At 35.7% G+C, this 25,819-nt stretch overlaps 3 protein-coding genes across 4 annotated transcripts in view; 1 reads left to right on the top strand and 2 right to left on the bottom strand.

Annotated features, from left to right (window-relative positions):
* Nucleotides 1-7,281, bottom strand: part of LOC121315773 (glycogen phosphorylase, brain form-like) — a 33,874-nt gene extending 26,593 nt beyond the window's left edge. For both annotated transcript variants that reach the window (XM_041250160.1, XM_041250161.1), the window contains exons 1-2: nucleotides 6,843-7,281; nucleotides 3,149-3,250 (exon numbers count right to left, since the gene is read on the bottom strand). In XM_041250160.1, coding sequence (XP_041106094.1) covers nucleotides 3,149-3,250; nucleotides 6,843-7,085 — 345 coding nt within the window. In that variant the 5' untranslated portion in view covers nucleotides 7,086-7,281. The remainder of the gene's footprint in view (nucleotides 1-3,148; nucleotides 3,251-6,842) is intronic.
* Nucleotides 7,282-8,587: 1,306 nt separating this feature from the next.
* Nucleotides 8,588-9,954, top strand: LOC121315271 (barrier-to-autointegration factor-like). Its single transcript, XM_041249312.1, has 3 exons — nucleotides 8,588-8,647; nucleotides 9,050-9,191; nucleotides 9,621-9,954. The coding sequence occupies exons 2-3, from the start codon at nucleotides 9,066-9,068 to the stop codon at nucleotides 9,765-9,767; spliced, it is 273 nt and encodes a 90-aa protein (XP_041105246.1). The 5' UTR covers nucleotides 8,588-8,647; nucleotides 9,050-9,065; the 3' UTR covers nucleotides 9,768-9,954.
* Nucleotides 9,955-12,256: 2,302 nt separating this feature from the next.
* LOC121315772 (ectonucleoside triphosphate diphosphohydrolase 6-like) lies at nucleotides 12,257-25,529 on the bottom strand. The gene is made up of 14 exons (XM_041250158.1): nucleotides 25,393-25,529; nucleotides 22,202-22,517; nucleotides 21,540-21,616; nucleotides 20,856-20,999; nucleotides 20,615-20,690; nucleotides 19,708-19,743; nucleotides 19,340-19,428; nucleotides 19,015-19,094; nucleotides 17,881-17,945; nucleotides 15,086-15,187; nucleotides 14,471-14,611; nucleotides 13,685-13,741; nucleotides 13,440-13,552; nucleotides 12,257-13,348 (listed from the first exon to the last, which is right to left on the bottom strand). Exons 2-14 carry the CDS (start codon nucleotides 22,443-22,445, stop codon nucleotides 13,265-13,267), a joined length of 1,308 nt encoding a protein of 435 aa, XP_041106092.1. The 5' UTR covers nucleotides 22,446-22,517; nucleotides 25,393-25,529; the 3' UTR covers nucleotides 12,257-13,264.
* Between the last annotated feature and the right edge of the window lie 290 nt (nucleotides 25,530-25,819).

Genomic DNA, 25,819 nt, shown 5'->3' with positions numbered 1-25,819 from the left:
CTATCTTTACTCTGACCAAAACTTATTTCAGACAGGAAGATGCAGTGTTTTGAATTTGACTTGCAGAACAAACTAATTTGTCCTGGCATTTAAACAAAGTGTGTGCTACATACTGCGGGGGATTCAAATTTGTTGCCTTTGAACCGAGAATGAATCCAAGTTTTATTGATATTTGCAAAAGGCCATGTTGGTCAATATAAATAATTCAAAATATATTACCGGTACCTTAGAAGTCTTGTATACTGGGAGTACATAATAGGTCTTCTAAAATATTTATGAACAGAATGTAAGACAACACAGCACTGTTTTGTTTTCACAAACACTTACTGAGTTATTTGTTTAACCCTCAAATGATAAACTTTAAAATGCTAACCCTAAAAATAATACCCCCCGAAGGTTGGATTTGTGTTTTATTAAACCTTAAACAGTATATTGAAATCATAATACAACAAATACAATACAAAATAACACAAAATACGCACAGCATACTATAAATGAATGAATGCTGTCTAATGTAATATCAAGGAAATTCATGGTTAAATTCATTTTAATTTAAGCATTTTCCAGATATTTAATTCAGACTCTTGTCTGTGTGTCATGCTGTGGGGAATGGGTTGTTACTTCAAAGCTGATTAGATAAGGCCACAAACTGTGTTAACTCTTTGAAGGTCGTCTTGCAAAATGCAATCTGATTGTCTAATCTCCTAACGTATCATAAATCTTACCAAGCAAGCTATAGTGACGATGCAGTTGTTCCAGTATTGTGTTAAAAGTTAGTTACAATGCTTTAAGAATAATTTTTAATACATAACTTGTGGACACAAGTGTAACAGTTATTTTAAGTAAATTTCCCAATAAACCTAAAGGGTTTATTGTGTTTTAAATGAATATTATAAACAAATAACTATTTTTAAATATTATCCTTTGACTCTATTATGATGTGATTTATATGCTTAGAATCATAATTTTGTATTGAGAATGAAACTCGAAATTTGTATGCTTCTCCAATGAATGTAACTAGTTATACTGAATAGGAGGTTTAAATGATAAATGTAAAAACCCTTTGATAACAAAATAGGTGGATACATTCCATTTCTAACACACCCTTTTTGTGTGACATGCAACTGTCTATCAAATACTGTGAACCAATGGAAGGACCGACAAAGACTTGTTTACAGTACAAGGGAACGCCTATACATTGTGTTATTTAAACTCAAAACAAGGATTTTCACTCGCTCTATTCTCTCTGGACGCTGGACTCTCTGGGCTGTCCTGGAGAAGATGGGCTGCCTCCAGAACTACGAAAGTTTTTTCCTACAGATTTCACATAGATACTGCATTGTGCTGCTGCACAGCTAACTTCTACAGAGAGGACAACCATGTTAAGAAGACTTTGTTTTAAACATCGCACCAACAGAATAAGTACAAACTTATATTGTGTGTTTACAAGTAACTGAACTGAAGCCATGATACTGATATTATCACATGCGTACTTAGCCATGTGGAAGCTAGCGTATGTATATGTAATGCGTGACTGAACCAAACAATGCGTGACAAACTATTAAGACTGCTTCACTAATGCAGAACTCTATGACCAGAGAACACATCAAGGACTTATTATGAACATTTAACAATGCATTACTTTTCCTTGAATGTTTTAATTTGTTTCTTCTTTATACATATGTTTTTTAACTATGAAGCCTAACCTTTATTCTTCTTCCTTTGAGAATATGAATAAATGTACTAATAATTTGGATTGTTAATTTTGTTTTTGTCTTAAAACAAATACACATTTATGATTGATTTGAAATACTTAAACATACCTAATATTAATTGTTAATCTCTTTTCATCATGAATCTAGGGATAATTAAGCCAGAATCGCTAGTTCTTTTTTAGGTATTGTGTTTATTATGGTTAATAATTACATTATGAGCTATAATGGGTATTTTCTTTAATGGTAATTGGCGAGGACACAGTTGTGACATAAACCCTAGATATACAACGGAAATATGCACGACAGTAATGAGCTGCCATCTCAGCCCAGTGAATTGTATGGAAAGGGCATGGCTGGACATGAATCAGAAACCACACAGTTTATCGTATATTAGAAAAGATGCAAAACCATGTCAACTATGCAATGTTTACTAAGGATGCCTTATTTAACACCAGGGGTAGTGACCCAGTGATTCCCCCAAACATCTTCCTCCTATGAAGCTTAACTTCCCTCTCTGATAACAAGGCCTGAGCTCTTTCAAAATTAACATGTGAAATAAAGCTTACATAAATTATAAAGGAAGTGAGGAAAGAAATAACGTACGGTATCCAAAGCTACAGACTGATAAGTGTGTTAAATGGGAAGCTAATCATTTCTCAAGGAGGCCTCCACAGGATTACTTTAAGGTTTATGGTGCATGAGAAACTGGATTTTCCACACATACAGTATATTCAATGATGATGTAAACTCAAAATGGTCAGATAAAAAAAAAAAAAAAAAAAAAAACATTTTAATAAAATCTGGAGACTAGACCCTGTTCATAATGGTAATTTGTCCTGATTGTAATTTGTACCTTACTAAAAAGTCTGTCTTTGTTTTCTACTTTTCATACACTCTTATAATTGAACAATAAATTCAGAGAAGGCTGTAAATGTTTTGCGCTTACAGAATTATGATGTGAAGTTTGCTTTTTTTACAACTGCTACCATATCAGCATGCATTTCATTATGATAGTAGGGTGCGGATTTCGGTCAATGTGCAGTGCCAGGATTCAGCAATTCATTTATTGTAAATCTGGTGAGATTTTAATTTGTGAAAGACCATTTTTAGGGATTTTTTTTTTCTGATCCTACTTAGGAAGCTGTGGAGATGTAGTGTAATTAATGTTGTACTAGAAAACAGGCATATTTATATATATATATATATATATATATATATATATATATATATATATATATATATATATATATATATATATATATATATATATATATATATATATATATATATACATATACATATATATATATATATATATATATATATATATATATATATATATATATATATATATATATATATATACATATATATACATACACACACACACACACACACACAGGTGAAAACTCCTCCTGAAATGACGTATCTACCTGATAGATGGCCTCGTCACAGGTGTTTTGCAGTCCCAGGTTTATCATTGTGTTCTGCAGAGTTCGCCCCATGTAGAACTCCAGAGATAGGTAGTGAATCCGCTGCAAAATAAATAAAATCGATCAGTTTCCTTTTGACAGTAGTTGTTGGTTAGAGGAAAAAAGATACTGTTACAGACATAGGTGGCAACATATTTCAGACTCTCCAGCAACAGTTACTGGAGGAAAAAGAGCATTGTCTTAAGGAACTTAGAAAATAAAGGAGAAGCCAATGTGTTTTTTATTTTCTGGCTATGCTGTTAACAGGGACTTCATGCAGACCTAAGCCAGTAGGAGGCTGCATAGAGCCAAGAGGGGAACTTTAATAAGTTTATGCAGGGATTTCCAATTCAGTCCTGGAGAGCCACTCCACTCACCCTAACCCTAACCCTAATCTTAACCCTGAACCCTAACATATTTATTGTATGATATATTGTAATAAAACACAGTGATGTTCTGTGGAACTCATTTACCCTAGTTTACCACACAGTGACTGTGAAGCAACAAGTACAAAAGAATAAAAAAGGAAAACGAACAACAACCTGTAATAACAGAAATAAAAACACAAACATGTTTGCATTGTAGTGTTTTCATGGCATTATCATTTGTATTCCAAAACGTAGAAACATAAAATGTAATTGCAAACCTAAAACACTGAGGCATTCTGTCTCGTAATACAATTTGGAAATGTTTTTTTTTTTTTTACCTCCAAGTGACAGCAATTCTCCCGAAAGTAGCAAATTTAGAACACAGTGCAGAACATGAGAGCAGCTTACTTGGATTTATGGCTTTAATTAAATGTGGTGTGCCCCTTAGGTATTAAAAAATAGTGTTAATACTGTATTAGAAACGGCGTACATTTGATCTGTATAGCAAAGTATCATTTGGGGCAAAAACAGCATTACAGAGGGCTTCACTTTTTTTCTGGAGGGGTGGAGGAGGGTGAACAATGACTGTGGAATACTGCAGCCTGAAGCAATGGCACCTCACTGCAGTCCTCGGATCTTCCCTTTGAGTGGCTGTGCTGCTCGTCCATCTTTATGTACGATCACAGCAGCACTGCTTGCACTCCTGGGTGTCTGACAGATTCATGCAATACTGTTAGGCCCAGTGTGCGTGTTTCCATCACCACCTCCTACAGGCTAAAATCAATCAAACCAATATTTGTATTTAATCTAATAGTACAGTACATACATAAAAATATACAGTATATTACATATTATAAGAGCTATAGTGTGCACTCAGCTTGAAAGACCGTCGTATTGATTTTTCTGAGAGAATCATGTAGGGAATTCCTCTTGAGAATGACAACACATATTATCTAATTTGTTATAGTATCAGAAACGGTTATAACGCTGTTATAGTTGCGTACTAATCAACAGCAATTAAGTTCTGCATTGATTATTTTAAAATATCAGCGGATGAGAAAATCGCTTCCAATGGGCTTTTAAAACATTTAATGCGGAATTTAATTGCAATTACTTTATGGTACTTTAGAACAAAAAATAGCACTCAAATTCAGAGGGTACAGATTATTGATTTAACTATAGTGAAAGACAGAAGTGTAACAACTTGAAACAATAAACTAAGTGTCAGATGCTCTTCAACATTAAAATATAATGAAGTGTAAACCTGCAACAGAGAACTGTAGTCATGCTACACTGTGCTGATTTCAAACTGCAGATACAGTACATTGATCTGTATTTTGAGCTAGCATTGGGAATATTTTGCCGTATTTTTCCATGTACTGTAACAAGGCCTGGCATATTTCATTTAGTAAACTCATAAAATGATTAAACAATCCCACTTTCTATGATTAGTGATCATATATTTGGTTTTAGGGTTAAATTACACTGGAAAGAACATTTTCAACACAGCTAAACACAGGCCTTTGTTCTCTGCCCCATGATTCAGCAATAGATAAATATAAACCTAACAAGTAATGTTAATATCAAACAAACAAGGAAAGGTTGCAGTTCAGTAAGCAGGAATCACTGTGAAGCAGAAAGTACATGTTTTGTCATTTGCTGGCTTTCCACTGGCCAGTAGCCAAAGTCTAGGCCATTGGTACTCAACTCTGCCCCTCAGGATATACTCCAATATTGGTCTTTATTCCAACCAGGTCCTTCATCAGTTAATTGCCTCTTAGCAGCTTCAATTACATTAGAACCTGCGTGGAGTAAAAACCTGGACTGGGTTCAATCTCGAGGGCCAGAGTTGAGTACCATTGCTCTAGGCATACAGTGGCTGCAGAAAAAATGAAACATTGTATTGGTTTTGTAGTTGTCATGGCTATATTGTAATTCTTTTTTCTTAACTTTTGTCAAGGCCTGTAAAAGCCTTGAGAGAATTGTATGAAAGATCGGGTAACCATGGAATAACGGTACTGTCCATACCAAATTCAGGCAAGTGCTTCCAAATTGATTCGCCAATAAGAATAACAATGTCAGTGGAGATATTGGTTTTAAGTGTCCCTATTGTGAAAATACATATATATTTTTTCTTTCAGTTATTTCTAAGCTAAACATGAAGGCAATATTTCCAGTCATTTGGTGCCATCATTCATAAGCCAAAATGCCAAATGAATAAAATATGGAAGCCATTTTAAATTGGAAGTCAAGGTCACTTTCAAATTTCACCAGAGTTCATGTAGAGGCCCAATTCATAGTTATTAAAAAAAAAAAAAAAAAAAAAAAAAGGGTTTTACTTTGTACTTGCAAGTACACACAGCTCTAAATTAGCAACTTTTTCCATTGTTCTCTTTTGATTAGGAAAGTAGTCACACACACTGATTCAATTGCAACCCTTAGCTATGGACCCTAAAGGTGAAGCAGGTCCTATATAAAGCAATTGTTACACACCTATATTTAACTGCTCAGTATTAAAACAGTTGATAGGCCACCATCACCCTTGGAATCAGACAGTATTAGAATTGATTACCAAAACAATCCAACATTAAAACATACCTCTTTCCTTAATTTCCTGCATCACACTAAAATCTAGACACAATGTTTTCCACACTTATAAATGAAAGATTTAATAAAATGCAATATAGATTTTCAGAATGTGTTAAAATACTGAAAAAAAAGTCAGCGCGTTGACCTATTAATACGGTAATTCAAATTAGTATTTCATTTATTTAATTATATTTATTTAATTTAATTACTTTTGCATATCAGAATGTTTGATTTGAAATACTTTAATTTCATAAAATATATCTGACCAATGCATGCCATTTTTTTGGGTTTGTTTTTATATATTTTAGTAGGAACCCGTCAAAAAAATACATATGGAGCTATCGCTAGGTTTACATTTTATTTAATAAAACTGAATGCATCGTTTGTACGGTGTCAACAAATAAAGTTCAAGATTACAGTAAACGTATCTAGTAATATTTCAAGCATAATGTTTGCACCAACTCTTTACTGTTGCAAATTACAGTGCATTTTCTATCATTTAATTAATCAGTGCTCGACAACATTTATTTATTTATGTATTTTGCATTACATTATGTTTTTATTAACTACAGTAGCTACTCTGTTTTTTGTTACTTCTAGTTCTAAAGAAAAAAACTCATTTGGTTTTGCAAAACGGGCAGTGCAACACTATTTGCTGATTGTCGAAACTTCCTCATTTAGAGGTCTTCGACCTTTACCTTTGGATCTTTTTCATAATAATATTGTTGCGTCCGGATCCATCGTCCAACAAGGTGGTCCCTGACGGTGTGCGCCAGAGCGAAGTAGTAATCCCTTGGCGTTGCGACATTCCTGTCTTTTACAAGAGTGAAATGGAGATGCCTGTTGAAGCTCTTCTTGATCTCGGCGACATCTCCTAACCCTGCGATACCCCTCACACTGATCTGCTTTCTTCTCTCGCTGTCTGTCAGTGGTGTAGCCATTATTGTAAAATACAGAGATAGACGTTTTCCCCCTCCTCTGCTTTTAAGAACAAATATAAAGAAATACAGCAGATGTCTTTACGAGATGATATAATATATCAAGCAGGAGCAAGTCACTCCTCCTCCTATATTTTCTGCATTGACTAGGTGAGTGAGGACACGACAGGGGAACTGCAAAACACCCTTGACGTACCAATACTGCAGAACATTTAAAGCGACAGTATTTTTTTTTTTCCCACCGATCTAGTTAACCACCGGTAGAGGGCATGGGGAACTGCAATAGATTAAAATAGGCCCTACTGTATCTGTCAGTGTTGTATATTGGGAATCCAACACATTACCGAATGTTTCTGATCCATTAGTTGAATTCCAATCTGCTTCACTGTTTAACAAAAGTTCTTCTTAGCAGTAGCGGCTGGTGAACTGAGAGGGGTGGGGCGTCAGAAAACAAACTCTTTTTTATTCCCTAACTATAACCCCCACCCCACCCCATTTTACCTGTCCCACATACACCTATAACATAAAAATCGTTTGGGCTTGTAACCTGAGTATCTAACAGAGTTGTGTTGGAGAGAAAGGCGTGCTGAATAAATACCATTTGGTAATAAGCGTTTCTCTCGTTTTCTGCGCCTGTTGAAACGCTACACTATGTTTGCTTTATCATGATATTTCGTTTTATCCTTGCATTTCTTATTTGCGAAAACACGGGACTCTAATCATACTGTAGTCAGGACAGCTACACACCAGCGCTCACCGAAAACTCGCATTTCTTCTACCCGCCGAGCTCAGAAATCACTACTGCGCATGTGCTCCAGAGGCGAAAGGCTTCAGCGCCCCAGAACCAATTAGAAACGCAGGCTTCTGATCTGTTCTGCCCACCTAATTACTGCGTGCGACAGGGGTGACAGAAATATGCGCTGTAATGCAGGGAAAAATTATTGTAATGTCAGTAATAGTAGCTGCAGTTTAATTTAGATCATTATTAGTATTACTTATTAATTTAAACTGGTGGGGCGGCGCCCTTTGCGCCCTTATACACGAGCCGCCACATCATCTTAGGCAATTAAGGTTGAAGTGATTTTTATAAAGTTAATTGCAGGGAAGTGTGTTTAGGTTTGCTGCCTCTCTGTTCTATTTAATTTTGTTTTCTAACCTATAGTTCTCATCCACATTGTTTTCTCTGTCACAAACAGTCAAAATATCCACTTGTTGTAGAGATAGATATGTTATCATTTCAAATGCTGATATCTAATTATTTCCTTTACTGAATGTCTAGGTTTATTTATTTTTTGTTTGTTTTTTTAACTTCAATTTCAATTTGGACTACCTCCATAGATCTCAGACAGGGATTTTTTTTCCAAACAAATAGAGAAACAGTGTTTATTAAAATGCGATCGACTCTTAGACCATCTGTAACGTATACTGCAATATCGCAATGGCACCCTCTGAATGTCTTCCCACTCACGTGATTCGCAGATCACGTGATCTTTCTAGCTAAAGGAAGAAAGTTGGGGATCGTCGGGCGGTTCTTTCTGGCGGTAAACGTTCATCAACATAAGAAGGTAGGGTTTATTTTGTTTTCATATTCATTATGGATCATTCGAATTACTTTAATTTAATTACAAGGTGTGGATGGTATTGTCATCTTGATTGCTAGTCAGTGTATTTAGTCTAGACCTCGTTGGAAAAAAGTATGCCAGTTGAAACTCGAAATGAACTGTAGTTTGTTTGCAGAAAATGTCGCCAATATTGTAGTGGGAATTGGTGCAATTGAGAGCGTGGTAGGATTACTCTGTAGGCTCTCTCGTATTTTTTGTAGAATTTAGTTTTATTTTCCCATACTATTTTAAATGGATGGAGAATCTGGCTAACATAACGGCAAATTATATTGGCATCTGAAGCTGCTTGTTCTACAGCAAGACCCGCTTGACATGACGTGCAAAGTGCCTTTCCTTCATCTCTAGCTCAGAACCCGCAGGCATGTCCACTACCTCACAGAAGCACAGGGACTTTGTAGCAGAGCCCATGGGAGACAAGCATGTCACGGCACTCTCTGGGATTGGAGGGGTGCTTGGGAAGAAACTAGAAGAGCAAGGATTTGATAAAGTAAGGCAAATTATGTTTGGTAGATTGTCTCATTTAAAGTGATGGTCTGTGTGCATGTTTTGTAAGGGGGGGTTTGAAATCCATTGCTAGATGAGTGCTACAAATAAGTATTTTGTTTTGTTACCTGTGCAAAGCCTAAAGCTTTTCAATTTGTGAACAGGCTAGTTGAAATGGACAACTGCTTTAACAAATGAGTGTGTTCCTGGGCAATTGCTATGTTTAACCTGCATTCAATCAAAGTTAATGGCACCACAATTGCTATACTTTATAATGGCTATGGCTGCCATACATTTTATTAATTCAGGACTATATAGGGTATGTGATGGAGTTGTAAAACTAGAAAGAAGCATCTCTGAGAAGACTAAGTGTAGTTGCATGATGTACTATATTGTCATTGTCAAACTCAAACATGTTTCCCTTTTCTTGTAGGCATACATTGTCTTGGGTCAGTTTCTTGTTCTGAGAAAAGATGATGAACTCTTTATAGAATGGTTAAAAGACACTTGTGGAGCCAATTCCAAACAAGCCTCCTCATGTTACACATGTTTAAAAGAGTGGTGTGATTCCTTCCTGTAAGAAATGTACTGCACCCTGCTTACAGAGTACATTTTCTGTGGCTGGGTTAACTGGAACTCTTTGAAAACCTCAACCAATTCCATCAGACTCTGTCAGTTGTATGGGCTAAATACTGGAATGCTGTTCAACGCTTGGTTTGTTTCTTGTGATTAAAACATGACTTTAGTTTTTTTTTTTTTATGATGGATTCTTAACTTTGTACTTGTTTTTTTTTTTTTTTTTTTTTTTTTTTTTAAGTAAATAAAGCATATTGTGAAAGGCACCGTTTACCCAGCATGGTTTGTTTAGCTTGCCAGGTTATATATTGTCAATGTAAAGCATCATAGTTTTTATTATTATAAATTCCCCTCTAATCTCAAAACTCAAATGTTATGAATCTGCAAAGCACACATTCCTTCCTGTCTACAAATACACTTTGACTTATGCTCTATTTAAAAAGAAATAAAATATTGTAGTTTTTATTTTTTATGGGGGGGGGACGACACTATGTAAACTTTTTTTGGGTCTGTGTTTTGTGCATTTTCTTTCTTTTCAATGCTCAAATGTAAGTTTTAAGTAACATAACAGCCAGCTGCAACATTAAACAACTTTATACTCTTAATTTCTATTAATACATAACACATTTTATTAAAAGTAAAAAAAAAAAAAAAGCATAAGATACTAGAGGTGCATGCAAAACTGTTTGAAAATTCATTCCCCTGCCAGAGTTAATGCTTGGTGGAAGCACCTTTGGCAGCAATTACAGCTGTCTGTTGGGATAGGTCTCTACCAACTTTGCACACCTAGATTTGGCAATATTCTTGTTTACAAAACAGCTCAAGCTCTGTCAAGTTCCTTGGGGAGCATTGATGGACAGCAATCTTCAAGTCATGCCACAAATTTTCGATTGGATTTAGGTCAGGGCTCTGACTGGGCCACTCAAGGACATTTGCCTTTTTGTTCCTTATGCACTCCAGTGTAGCTTTGGTTGTGTACTTTGGGTCGTTGTCATGCTGAAAGGTGAACTTCTGTCCCAGTTTCAGCTTTCTTGCAGAGGGCAGCAGGTTTTCCTCAAGGACTTCTCTACTTTGCTCCATTCATTTTCCCTTCTATCCTGACAAGTGCCCCAGTCTCTGCCGATGAGAAACATCCCCATAACATCATGCTACCACCACCATGCTTCACAGTAGGGATGGTGTTCTTTGGGTGATGCGCCGTGTTGAGTTTGCGCCAAACGTAATGCTTTGCATTTAGGCCAAAAAGTTCCATTTTAGTTTCATCAGACCACAAAACTTTTTGCCACATGGTTACAGAATCTCCTAGGTGTTTTTTTGCATACTTCAAGGTGAGCTTTTTTGCCAGCCTACCATACATGCCTGATTTGTGGAGTGCTTGAGATATTGTTGACACATGCGCACTTTGACCAGTCTTGGCCATAAAAGGCTGTAGGTCTTGCAAAGTTGCCATTGGCCTCTTGGTAGCCTCTCTGATCAGTCTCAGTTTTGCTCGGATATCCAGTGGAGGGACGGCCTGATCTAGGCAGGGTCTTGATGGTGCCGTACACCTTCCGCTTCTTTCAACAACTTTGTCCCAGAGTTCTTTTGAAAGTGCCTTGGTGTTTATGGTTGAGTGTTTGCTTTGAAATGTACTACCCAGCAGAGGGAACCTACAGGAACCGCTCATCACTCAAAGAATATCACAGACCTTTGCAGAGCTTTTTGAGATGTTATGGTAATAAAACAATGACATGGATCGCATTATTGAGGAGTTTGGTGATAAAACGAGAGATCAAGAGAGGATTTATCAGTATGCACGTCTATAAAAACGAATGTGAAAAATACAGTGAACAAGGAGTGGGGCTTGGCTGGAGATACAGTACTGACGCTCTTATGCCATGCACAGCCTTATAAACCTGTTTACACTGAAAAAAAAAAAAAAAAAATTAAACCATGCATGTGAAAATAAATTGGACCTGACACGCCTGACAAGCGCTGAATAAATTGACTGCAAAGGGTTAAATATGGCCAGAGAAAAACAAGCTGATAGAACTTTAATTCATAACATACTGTAACTTGTTCTACATGTCAGTGCAAAGCAGTGGTACACTTGTAAAGTATGTGTATGGTTTTGATTAACAAAATGAATGTATTTTTTTTTACAGCTTGAAATGTAGTGCAATTGTACTGCACTGTATGCAACATTAATATGTTTTGTTTACTGGTTATTAGACCGTGCATTGTTTAGTCAAGTTTTTTTTTTTTTGCTTTTTTATTTAATTGAATACAGCAGGGAGAGAATAACACACAGCATGCAAACACAAAAAGAAAACAGTAAACAAACAAATGCACGGATTACTACAATATTTATATTTGTTGTATTTTGACAGTGCATTTAAATGTACTTGAAAAACAGAATAGTTTCTAGCAGTTTAAGTAAAAACGAAAAACACTGAAATTATTAATGGAATAACATGTTGCAAACAAGGGTTATTTCTAAACTAAATCCGTCTATCTTTCTTTATTTATCGGTGTTGAGCATGTAGGGAAAAGCTATTTAAAAAAAGCTATTTTAACACATTGTTTTTTTCCCTAAACTTGAAGTCTCAAAGAGGGGAGCAACTTTTACACCAGTGCGACCTATACAAACGATTTTTACAGTAACTGTAAAAAATGACGTTAGGTCATAAACCAGCCGTATCCCTGAGCTTGCTGTTTGAGAAAGTTTTCTGCAGCTGTTGGTAATAGAACATACAAAACCAACACAAGTATTGCAATTCCATAACCTATGGAACACATTACATTTTTTTCTCTACATTTGCTTTTGCAACACATCATCAGAATTAATGGATCAAGGTCTTCTATTTATTATGCAATAATGTTTGTGCTTTTAAGTATATAATAATTATACAAAATTCACATTACAACTGAATACATTATAGCTGTTTTGGCAGAATATACTTCATATAATTGGTACAAATAACTGGTAGAAATAAATGTATTACTAAAATAAAATATGGTAGTAGCTATTGCCAGTTCACAAAATTATGTGATAACCTTCTTCAAATTCATCACGTCTGGTGCTGTCAGTTTCTCAGCACACAGTACAGTACTCGCTCAGTAACGAGGTGCAAACAGATGATTAATCGATCTGTAGGAGTGTTTACCAAGGCGCCTTTTCTTAAAAAATAAATAAATTAAAAAAAAAAAATTATAACAATGTTTAAGCCTATTTTTAGGAACCCCAGCTATTGTCGATTCCAACATAGGCACATCAGGACTAGCAAGTTTCAAAAGGTAGGAGTACCACTGTTATTTTCTAACCCTGTGTGTGTGTCTGTCTATCTATCTATATCTATCTATCTATCTATCTATCTATCTATCTATCTATATATATATATATATATATAAACAATAAAGCAACCTGCAAATGTGAAAAATAGTCATATAAACAATGTTTCATAAATGTAAAAACGGTTCTTAACAAGACAGTTCTACATTACTGCACAAACTAGTCCTTCATCAGTGTTTGTGAAGGGATTCAATGTAACGGAAGGTGGCTCCCAGTGCCCAGCTGGTTTCTACATTGTCTATCTTCCTTGCAAGCTGTAAAAACAAACAAACAAACACATACATACATTAACAGTAAATAATGTTTTGCATGAAAAACTTAATGTTACATAAAATATTGTATTACCTTAAAGACTTTGTCCTTTGGAAAACCCAGTTCTTGTAGCAAGGCTGCGATGTATGTTAGATCAAGACAAAGGAATGGGTTCTCCCCTTGATCAGTTTCCATACTTTTGCACACTTCCAAGAATAACAAAAATCAAAATCAGGACAGTTGTAGCTTTTTGCATCAGAAAACACAAGTAGTGTAAGTGCATCACCCTATATTTAACATGCACAACCCAAACAGATAATGTTCTACTGCTGTCTTACCTTTTTTGGCTGCTGCTTCATAATCTTCAACTTTTATATTGCCGCCTGTCTTTTCATCTGGAGAAGGAATACAGAACACTTAAAGCTGATTTATTCTCAAACTGCAACTGAGTATGAATCAATGAATTTATTTATTCAGCATTTATATAGTGCCTTTAACCAAGGCGCTTTACATGTTTTAGAATTTGTACAAACTGAAAAAAAATGTGTGAAGAAAAAGGGTAAGATTATTGGGGTAGGGTGAGAAGATTAATAGCTATGTGAAAGCAAGGGCCAGAGTCTAGGTCAGAGTCGGGTAGGCAAGGTCATAAAAGGAGGTCGAGGGCCAACAGTAAGGGTAGGATGGGCTATCGAAAAAAGATGAGTTTTGAGGGAGAAGCGAAAACTGCGTTAAGTGGGTGACTGTTTTCTGTTGAGTCGAAGTTTAGTCCAATGAAGGGGAGCAAGAAGTGAGAAGGAACGGAAACGGGATTGGGCACAGGGCGAGGGTGGGACAGAGGGACAGTAGTGATTGGGAGCGTAACAGCTGAGGAGGAATATAACAGGAAATAAGTGCAGCCAGAATAAATGTGCTATATAGTTTCTGACAAGAAATCACTTGGCAGTACACTAAAATATCATCTGAAATGCATTATTCTCTAGCTTTTATAGTCACAAATTCTAGAACATTATTTTACTCTAATAGTAATCCCTTCTAATCTATAAAAAAAGTACAATACAAATCTAATAAACATAATTCAATGTAGTGTTCATTTAAAAAAAAAAAGAAGAAATCAAAACACCTACCAATTATACCAATATCCACAGCCCTGTCGTAATAATATGAAAAAGCGTAAAAATCCATATATTTCACCTCTTCTGCCTTTTTAACTTTTCTATAGAGAATTTTCTCCACTTTGCTGTAGCAGGACTCATAGAGGGGCTCTCCTGAATAAAAACACATACAAAATAATTAGATATGCTTGGTTAACACTTTTATTGTAGGCAAATCACCATCAATTACAGATGAACCATGATACCATGGAGTACAGCACACAACGGGTTCCATAAAAAACAAAAAACTACAATTCCTAAGAAGTAAAAATAAAACTTAGTACATTTAAAAGAGGGATCTTCTTAAACAATCGTAAAAAGCTGCAACAAGACTGGGTAGGCAAAGTATGTAATATTCAAATAACGAAATAATCGGGGTTGCAATATTAATTTACAAATCCTTCCAAGTAAATATGACATTTTGACATTACCAATTATTTAAGGCTAACCCCATCTACCCTGATGTTTCCAACCCAAATTATTATTTCATGCTACACCACGGAATAATATTAAAATGAATAGTAGCACGACAATACTTTTATTTTGTATTTATCAAAAACATAAAACATTAAAAAACATCCACCCTACCTGCCTTCTGCCCTTTGATTATATAAACTACTTCAGCATGCTCCCACTGTTCTTCATAGTCCGGGGCTAAGCATGGGCTCACCAATGTGTTTCCTTTCTCCACTGTTAAAACATTACATTAAGAATCAAAATAGGGTCTCTGTGAACCAGAAAAGCATTCTCTGTTGGGTCAAATAATATGTTGTTAAAACAGCAAAATTACTGAATAGAAGATAGAAATTTAAACAAATAGAACATGTTTGTGATAAACGTAAAAATGTTACATGTTAAATGTTACAAAATGTTTCTTTTTTTGCTGTTAAATATTTTTTTCTTTAGTGTCCCCAACAATTAGAGTAAGTGCAAAGGGGGGTACTGTGGCTTTAGACTTATGAAGTAATCAAAAAAAATAAATTGTATAATATTCTGTGTGTTTTTTTTTTTTTTGTTTGTTTGTTTTTATCTGAAACACTAGAGAAAGTCTGCCTTCTAATGGTTCATTTGCAAAAAAATACCAGTACAGCTGAGATCTCAATTCTGGTTAAATGTTTGTACTTTATTATACTGACACCTACAGGCACATAACTAGAATTACAGCAGTCCACAGAATCCTCTAACAGGTTTTCAAACTGGGGCGTGAGACCTGACCGGTAAATATTTGTTTCTGACTCCTTGGCGATTGTAAACAAGGTGGATCGTACCAAAGCTTTCTTGAACAATATTCTGATGCACGTTATCGCCCCTTAGCGCCTGAAACCGACATGTGAATGTGACTCTGATGTTATTTACTCTCGCTAGCTATCGCTTGTGTTAACATTAGACAGCAAACAATAGGAAAGAATGGAGCATTTTTAAAGCGTAAAGTTGAGAATATTGATCGAGATGAAGGAGCAGGTAAAGCCAGGTTAAAAAAAATAGGAAATACCAACCATCTTACTTGGATTTGGGATTTACATGTATTGTTTCTGATGAACATCAGCGACAACAATGTGATGTTTGAGCAGATGTTCTTGCCAGTGATAGAAACCAAACAAACTAAAAGTAACGCCATCTGGAAACCAAATATCCTGCCCTCAAAGATAAGCCACGAGATTTGTTTCTAACAAAAGCTCTTTCTATTCATAGGAGAAAGCAGAGCTACACCTGCCAAAGCACAAAGCATTGTATGCTGTCTCCTACCAAACTAAATAGCAAGAAGTGGAAAACCTCATACGATTGGTGAAGATCTTGTGCTGCCAGCAGTGATTGAAATGGCATCAACAGTATGTGGAAGGAAAGTTGCTGATCAGTTAAGTCTCATTCCGTTATCTGATAACACAGTAAGCCTTCTTTTCGCGTTACAAATCGATGACAACAATGCAGCCAAACTAATGGTTTATGTTCGATGTTTTTGATGAACTCTCACTCCCCACTTCACCAACGCTTATTCGACCAGCTCTTTCAGGTTTTACTGGGCTATTTGGCTGACATATCTGACAAACTCAATTAACTTAACCTTTCCTTGCAAGGTAAGAACTGTAACATTTTCATCACTCAGGAAAAAGTACAGAGCTTTTCCAAAAAAAAGTTTTGTTTTGGAGTAGCTGTGTGATGCAAGACGATGTAACTGTGTTTCCAACACTGTCTTCTGTCATTATGGATTGTGGAATGTCGGTCTTGGAAGTTAAAGATGTGCTAGTGGAGCATTTGTCTCCACTTTGCTTGCATTTCAGAGTATATTTTCCTGAAAGTGAGGTAAATGAATTGCAGGATTTTGCCTGGGTTTGAAATCCATTTTCAGAAAACTTTGTAGCAAAGACCAAGATTGTTGCAAGTCTAAAAGAGAATTTGATTGTTGCTTGTGATACAGTTTTGAGAGATAATTTCAAAGTTATGCCTGTTGAGTTCTGGCTCTCAATTCAAAAAGACTTTGCTGAATTGTCACAAACAGCTGTCGAAATACTTGCTCACTTTGCTTCAACATATCTGCGAAGCAGAGTTTTATTCACTTATTTACATCAAAAACAAGTACAGAAAACGTTTGAATGTAGAGACAGATCTGAGGTTGAAACTCTGAAATTAAGCTGAGACAGCACAAACTGCACTAGCAAGCAGGCTCATCCTATTCACCGAGGTAAATAACTCACCTGATGTTTTTATATTCAAGTTTATTAAGTATCTGAATAATGGTAATGTACTATGTTGCTTTCTGTCTTCAGAACAATATGTTATTATATGTTGGGGAAATCATCCTTTTCAAATACTGTACTGTTTACTAGAAGGGGGAAGTGCACATGGGGCATGCATCTCGGGCAAAAAAATGTTACCTCATTTTGTTATTTACACACACACACACACATACAAATACAAAACAGTCAAAGAAAATATTTTGTAAACCTTGCATTTTTATACTAAGTTAGGATACTACAGACATATTTTAAAACAGTGACCACCTAGCTAAGTTTGCAGCATGTTAGTGTAAAACAAAACAAAAACTGTTAAAAATGTTATAGAACTAGACACAAGAAAAAAAAAAAAAAGTTACTTATTTGAAGTTCTCTTTTGGATCAGTGTTTTTCTTTGGCAAAACGCTAAATGCTTCGATAATACAGTGGGTCGGTCTGAAATATATAGGCTACATAGAGTGATCCCTCATTAACAAGCGTACACTCTTCCACCAGATTTTTCCAGAAAACATAATTCCTGCAATGTACAGTGGAACACATTTGACCCCTTTAAATATCTACTCCCTCCAAACCACCACATTTCCTAATGGAAATCAACTGCCACCAGAAAGGAAGAGAAGTGTAAATAATAGAAATAATAATAATACTTACATGGCACCCCCTCTAACCCCCCCAAAATGGCAAGTCTTGCTGACATTAAACCAAGTCCCAGGTAGCTGCAAGAAAATAAATTTTGTGGTAAAATCAAAAATTCCAGTATAACCACATGCATTTCATCTATAAGTTACATCTTACTGGAATTCTCTGATTTACTTTAATATGGATTTGTGAATTTACTTTCATCATTGACCCTTGTTTGCTGACCAAGGGCTGAGGTGCTGTGACAGAAATAAAATGATTCTTGGTTGTAAATCTCCCTCCCGACCGGTGAGAGCGCTAAGCAGCGAGAACAGAGTCCCTTGGATGGGCTGGTCTGACAGTTCTTTCCTAGGATTCAAGGGAAGTAAAACAGTCTGGAAGGGGGCAAGACCCCGTTGCAATAACACATTGACCCAGAAGGGAAATGACGTGGCAGCCGCAGATTGGAGAGGCGGTTGCAATGGTTTATGAAGGGGTCATGTGTGACAGAGAATCATAATCTGTTCCTTCACTCTGGTTTTATATTAGAACCTAGAAGGCTTGTGAGAGACCCCAGAGAATATAACAGTTTCGTCAGTGTTTTGTTTGTTTTTGTGTCTGTTAGTAATTCGTCTTGTTTGTAAATTACCAGAGGGCTAACATGTTTCCGGAGCTGTCGCCATGGGCGAGCACAAAGCAGGAACAACATTTCACCACTGTCATGAAATACTTGTATCACCCACCACGAATACTACTGCACGCACCCAGGACTGGCAACCATGTTAGTGTTATTGTGGGGTGGACATTATTGTTTATAATTTGGGATTGCAATCCTATTGTTATTTACCCCGTGCAGTACACATTGTTATTTACTGCTGGGGGATTATTGTTTGGTCGCCAGATCTGGAAACAATTAATGAACTCCTTTCCAAACCGGATTACAATCATCTCTGTCTGTTTCAGTCATACACTACATCGCTCCTGTACCTGCATCCACTCATCCACTTTGTCACAGGTGCTCATTCACATGAGTTACTTATATAGTCACTTGACCTGCACCCTTCTGGGAATTTCAGAAAGCATTTACACATAGTAAGAGATAACGTTTAGCACCATAATAAAATTTGGTGGATTGTTTCTCATGTTTTAAATATCACTTAGACTTACCTGTGTGAATAGAGTGAGAAGGTGTTATTGAACATTTGAAACGATGTGATGAAGTCTACTGGTGAGGTTTGAATTGTTTTCTGAGAAAACAGAATGCAGATGAAAAAAAAAATAGTGCTGGTAAATGTATAATCAAGGGCCATACAGAAGAATGAAACTGAACAAATTATTTATCACATTTTTGATGTGACTCAGCAGAAGACAAAAAGACACCATGAAAACATCCAGCATTTGTATCCGGATAAAATGCACATTTATTTTGGGGACCTGAGGATTAGTGCAAAGATTGATGCTTTAATTTATGCATTAAGAAAATCTGTCTTACCTCGTGTCGCGGAGCGAACGTTATCTGTGTTGAGCCCCCTCCCAAATCCAGTATTCCTACAGTGTTTTGCTCCTGACCATGCAGGCTGCCTGCAGAACAAGAACAGGGGAACGCATTATAGGCACTCTGTAAAGTTTCTGTAAAACTTGATTTATATTTGGTAGACCTTGCCTAAGAATCTATCATTCTCATTACATAATATGACTTACAATTACTAAACTGATTGCTAATATTATTGGGTTTTAATTTTACTAGAAATCTAGAAAATAAAGCTGCATGCTGTTTTCACCTTATATGCGTTTATATTGTATAACAATACTACACACAACGGGAAACACTTCAGGTATAATGGCAACATTCAATCTCACCTATTAAAACATTGACTGTGATCCATGCTGAAATGCCTGTAATGGAAATGTAACTGTCAATACACAAGGGAGAATAAATCTGTTGCACATCATCAAAAACTTAAAGGCATAATCTGGAAACTCAATTCCTCCTGTCAGTCAAGTGTGCTCAAGAATAAATATAAAGTATATGTATAGTCAACTAGTTTTGCCAGACAAACGATTATTTGAAATATCAGGTCACCACTTAAAACGCTAACATTATGAACTAAGCTCTTGCTACTAATTTTCTTAAATTTCTAGTTTTGGCTTTTTATGGGTAAATACTTATTTTTGTTTTAGGAAAGCTTTCGTGAATATGGGCCATTATCTCTGCTCAAGATAATGTGTAATACAATGGCTGGAGAAAATCTCAATACTAATTTATGTCCATGGTAAAGGTCTTCGAGGAAAAATCTGAGCAAGAGGATAAAATCTGAGTCCTGATTCTGACTGACAGATTTAATGAAAAACAATCTATGTTAACAATAGAAAATAATAATTGTATGAATACACATACTATAAAAAAAGACTGCATTTAAGTTAAGATGATAAGGAATTTGAAAGTAAACATTTCACATAGCTCTTATTGAGCAGATAAGTCTATCATATAGAAAGATAACAGCTTGTTGCTGGGGAAAAAAAGATACATCTTTCCATGTCCTTGTCAGACCCAAATCCATGTGTTTACTTTAGTAGCAGAAGCAAATGTCATTCAACATACTGCACCTGGAACAGCTTTGGACTACAGTAGGTGCTTGTAAATCCTGTTTTTGTAATTTGCAGTCTTTGACCAGCTGTACGATTCTAGGAAACTTTTCTGTGCTTCAATTGCAATACATCCTCGATAACTGATAATGTTAAACACAGTAAAACACTGAAATCTCACCTTCATCTGAGCCATCCATTATACTGACACAGTCTTCTCTGGAGAGAAAGGGTGATGCCTGGAATATATCTTTCACCTTTAAGAATGTTATAACAAAGTCATAATCCAGTTTAATTCCATTATATGTTTATTCAAACTTCTATTATGATTACAATAGATGACAAATGTGAGTCTGTGATTGTTTTTCTTTTATTAGTACCAAGATACAAAAGTGTTATGCAAACAAGATGCAATAACCCACCTTATCCAGCAGCTGCTTAGCCTTTTCACCAGGTAACAGACGCAGTCCAGCTGTTGCCTTCAGCACAAGGGGAGTGCTCTTCCAAAGGTCACAAGGAACATTCTCTTTAGCAACATTCAAAAGCTCTTGGATCCCAGCAGTGCACTATTGGCAGGAATTATGAAAAAACAACTATCAGGCACAATATGATGATGATGATGATGATGATGATGATGATGAGGCGAATTATAGCGCCCCAATCATTAAACTGATAACATAAAACAAGGTCAAACTGAGAAAATGGATATCAAATTTTAAGAATTCATGCACATTGTAGAGTATTATTTTAAACGTGGGTTGAAATGACCAAATTCTGGGGAGGGGTTTCCTTAATTTTGTGGTTAATGTATGTGATGAGTAAAAGAATTCCAGATTAGGTGATGTGTGGTTCTAAAATACAATCAAATTAAATAAAAAAATATATAAGTGTGGCACATGGGTGTATGTAAAGACATTACAGTACCAATATTCTCAGTTTCTGAGACTTCATACACACACTAAATGTGTATGGATGCTATATATAAATATGTCACATATGCACTACACAACTGGGTATGTGCATCCTCAGGAGAGAATATTAAAAGTTTGTAAATAAGGACACTTCACTAACATTTAACATGCACACTTTGTGTAGTACAGTATTACCTTTTCAGGATCATCAGCGTAGGGTGACAGTCCCGGTTTTATAGCTTTAAATGTTTCATGTGCCAATTTAGGAGCCTCTGGAAGAAAAAAAAAAACACAATAATGAAAGATAAGACAATTTTTTAAATGCTTTACAAAGTTGTTAAAAAGTCATGAATGAAATAAAACATATTCTAATTACCCAGTTTCTTAATAGGGTTGTATGCTGGCAATAAGATTTGTTCTACGTGTATTGTATTTCAGTGGCAGGATTTCTTTTTTAAAGAAAAAAGAATGTGCGAAAGCCAGTTAAAAATGATCAGACTTATCCTACCATTTCAGCAATAGCTTTTAGTTTTTTCACTCTGTGCTCGCCAGGGCTCTTACAGGTATATCTACTGTAAATAGTGCAAGCAATAATACATATTCCCATTCTCTATAAAATACCACAACAAATACAATTATTTCAATTCATTATATAAAAAATAAGACAATATGTAAACAAATCAACAAAAATGTGTGATATACTCTGACAGATATCCGGCTTTAAAAATGGAAATACGTTCCAGAACAATGCTTGAGAGTAGACATCAGTTTATACTTTGGCATAAACTGTTCCTTAAAAAAAACTAAAACAAAAAAAAAAACAATATCACATGGCTTTCTGTTAGATTTAGACATACCATTTGGTGTTTTCTCAAACTTGAAGACATGCACCCTTGTTCCAGTGCTTCCAGCATCAAACATGATCCCATATAGGAAATGACTTTTCTCTGAATGGCACAGCTCATCCTTTCCATTTCTAGATTGAACTGGGTTTTTAGAGTCTGAAGGAGTCGTACTGTCAATGTGCTTCTTGACATATGACAAATAAACAACAAGACTTATCACAAGTAGAAAAACACTGGCTAATTTTGGTATCCTCATGATTCCTGAGTATGAAGCGCATAATTTTTATCACCTGAATTTAAGCAGAGGCCATTCTAGTTATAGCTTCACCTGGGGAGGTAAAACAAAAAGTATAACAGTAAAGTAAATATACATAAATACACACACACACACACACACATTTGTCACATTTGAACTATTTATAATGTTATCTAATTTTCCCCTATACATTTACTTCCACAGTTGACCCTAATGATGTCTACTGAAATTATGATATCAAACTTATTTATATGTTTTATCTCAATAATAAACCCTTCAAAACTAAATAAAACGATACCTACCTACTGGGTCATTCCTCACCAAATGGACAAAATACTGAGATCCTGACTAACTCACTTTCTGATGTCGCATATGGAAGTACCTGGAAGTATTTTAGGAAAAATCTCAAAATATTACAGAAGCTCTCAACTTTCATTATTTTTTTAAGCTAGGAGCCTTTGTTGGGGTGCCCTTGACAGATGAAAATGACAACCAAAAAGGGGCCATGTTTGAGCGGTCAGATCTTTCAAAGTATTCAATTCAATATCTCTTCCTGATACTTGTTGCACACACAGAATTGCTGAACCACTGTACTGATCACATTCGCTGTAGCTTCTCCAGATTATCTAACAACAACAAAGACTGTATATGCAATATCAGTGTCACAGGGTAAATAATTGCTGAGTTCTGAGCCCTCAAAGTGGACGTCAGGCCAGAAATGGCATCAGTTTAGCTCCCCAGAACTGAAAATGGATAGCAAATACACACCTGCTTTCAATGTCATAAAACTGTGTACAAAAAGTGTGCCACAATTAAATAGAAGAATACATTTTACAATTCTTAGACTAAAAAAAAAAAAGACATTAAACAGTTTCTCAAACATGATCCCTTGTTCAGTGCTTGTTTTCATCCGTCCCCGTGTGGCGGAGTATCGCGCCCCTAGTTATATCTGTGCTATATTTTTAAGATTTGTATTATGATTAATATAAATATATATATATATATATGACGATGAAAAGCAGTGTTATTTGTATTTTATTGTTTGGCCGGACGAGCGAGATGTCATCCGCCATGGTATTGTTTTGTGTAATTTATTGTTTAAATTCCTTGTGAGAATGCATGACTGTCAGACTTAATTAAAATCGTGCAGACTATGGCAGAGGGGTAATTAAAAGATAATTAAAAGGTAAATAAAAGACAATTACTAGCTAGTTAACCCCTCGGCCATAATAGGGGCGGAGTGTGTCAGTGGAGGAAAGACGCGAGTCTGTACATACATATAAATTACTGTACTATGTACTTGTTAATGTTTTGTTCTGTGTGTGTTTTGGTTCAACCATCATACCCTTTTGCTTTCTAAAAGTGTTTTGTTTTGTTTATTTAATAAAAGCAGTCTCAGTTTCGCCCCACAACTGCCTTGTCAGCGTGTTTCTGTTCCGAGTCTGATGTCATCCACCAGCCAATCTGTCACACTGCATCATGTAAAATAGTCTCCCTGTGAAATAGTGTCCTATGTTCAACTTGATAGGTCGGAGGTATAGCGACGTCACGTCACCAGTTTATTCACCACACCCCTATTTTTTTGTAAAATGGTAACACTATCTCAGGATAATGTTACCATTACTAAAAGGAAAACCCTTTTTATTACAAACAAGTGATTATATTTTTGTTTGTTTGTTTTGCTGTAGTTAAGATTTAGCTGAGCCAGACTGTCTGTTTCCAGTTTAAGTTTGCAAAAAATATGTATAATTAATGGTTTGCAAAATAACTAATGTATAATTAATGATAAATGTAAATGTTTGTCAATAGGAAGACACATCACATCACAATTGATTGTACCTGTACCAAAGTCTCACAGCGCACCACTTTCTAACATTACACGGGTCAAGTTTTGGTTCGCGTACCACATTGCACCACTTTAACCAAAAACCCTGCACCAGGTTTAAATTACTAATTTCATTGTACCTTCTTTTGCAAAGGCTACATTAACCATTTCATCCTTTGAGTCACTGAATAATGATGGAGATACCCGGTCTACTTTTAACGTTTTCAAGCAAACTGACTTCATTACTGCCATTCACTTCTTTAACCTGTTCTGTATACCAGTGTGGCAGAGGGCACAACCCTCTGATTGGTGGAAGTATTATTGGCGATCCAATCAAAACCGCCAATAAAGCCAAAATAAATTATCCATCTTTTATACAATATAGTTTAAGATATGCCCTTTAATAAAATCAAATCAAAATTCTGAACCTTCTAAGGCCTGCCCCTGGAGTTTGAGAACTACTGTGTTAGGATATTAATTGTCTTCTATGTTCAAGTTATCGTGGAATGGTGTTTCACAAATACATTCTAATTATGGCTTGGGGTTCTGATTTTTTGGGTAAATTGTTTCCAAATTCAGTTTATTTATTTATTTTTTAAATCATTTTTTGTTAAAATACTGTGTGAAATCAGGTGTGTTTTTCGAACTGTAATCAAGAAAGGAAAAACTTCCCACTAAAAAGGCTGTTTTTTTTTTTAAAATAATAATAATTTTTTTACAGACAAATAAAACAAATGATAATACTGTGAGATGTGACAGATGTGAATACAGTTTCAAGTGCACGTTTCCTCAAAACACTATTTCACTAGTACAGTACAATAAGTATTTCATGTGGCTTAGACATGAAGAGATAGCGTCCGCTCTCGCAGCGGACACTATTTACATGACAACCGCACCTCCCTATTACAATCACATAACTTAACAAATAAAAAAGAGTTGATAGGTAATATATTGACATTCTTCCAAAAACACTTCAAGAGACATGCCTATGCCGCAAAACAAAGGTATCCTCCTAAAATATATATTAGTGCATACACTCAAGAAACTTACTCGGATACTAAAAGTTAAAACGAAATCATGTTTCTGAGTATACATGAATAATCAGAACATTTTGGTACTCACTTTTAAAAATACATATCTTTATATTCATCAGTTTCGGAGACTTCTAGTTCTCTTCAGTGTATCGTCTGTTTAAAATTAAAGGACTCTTTCTTTGGACACTGAACCTGAACACAGCCAGTCTGTCTTGTCTCTGAGTGATTGCGTCACCACTGTGTATGACGGTAAAACGAGAACACACTCCACACGCTGTCCGGCAAGAGCACAGTTGCCAAGTCCGCTTTTAATAAGCGGGATTGGGCTTGTTTTTTTGAGCGTCGAGATTGAAATTTGCATAAACACCCATACTTTAACAAGAAGTGTGCTTGTTTTGGGCTTGTGATGAGCTTGTTTTGAAAGACAGTGCCGCTTTTTTTTTTTTTTCTCGTGAGACTTGGCAACACTGATAGAGCAGCACTCACATTTCAATGCTAGCCTAACTTCATCGTTT

The sequence above is a fragment of the Polyodon spathula genome, chromosome 5 (genome assembly GCF_017654505.1).
Source record: "Polyodon spathula isolate WHYD16114869_AA chromosome 5, ASM1765450v1, whole genome shotgun sequence".
NCBI lineage: Eukaryota > Metazoa > Chordata > Actinopteri > Acipenseriformes > Polyodontidae > Polyodon > Polyodon spathula.
The sequence above is the reverse complement of the archived record's forward strand: the minus strand, read 5'-3'. Positions and strand labels throughout refer to the sequence as shown.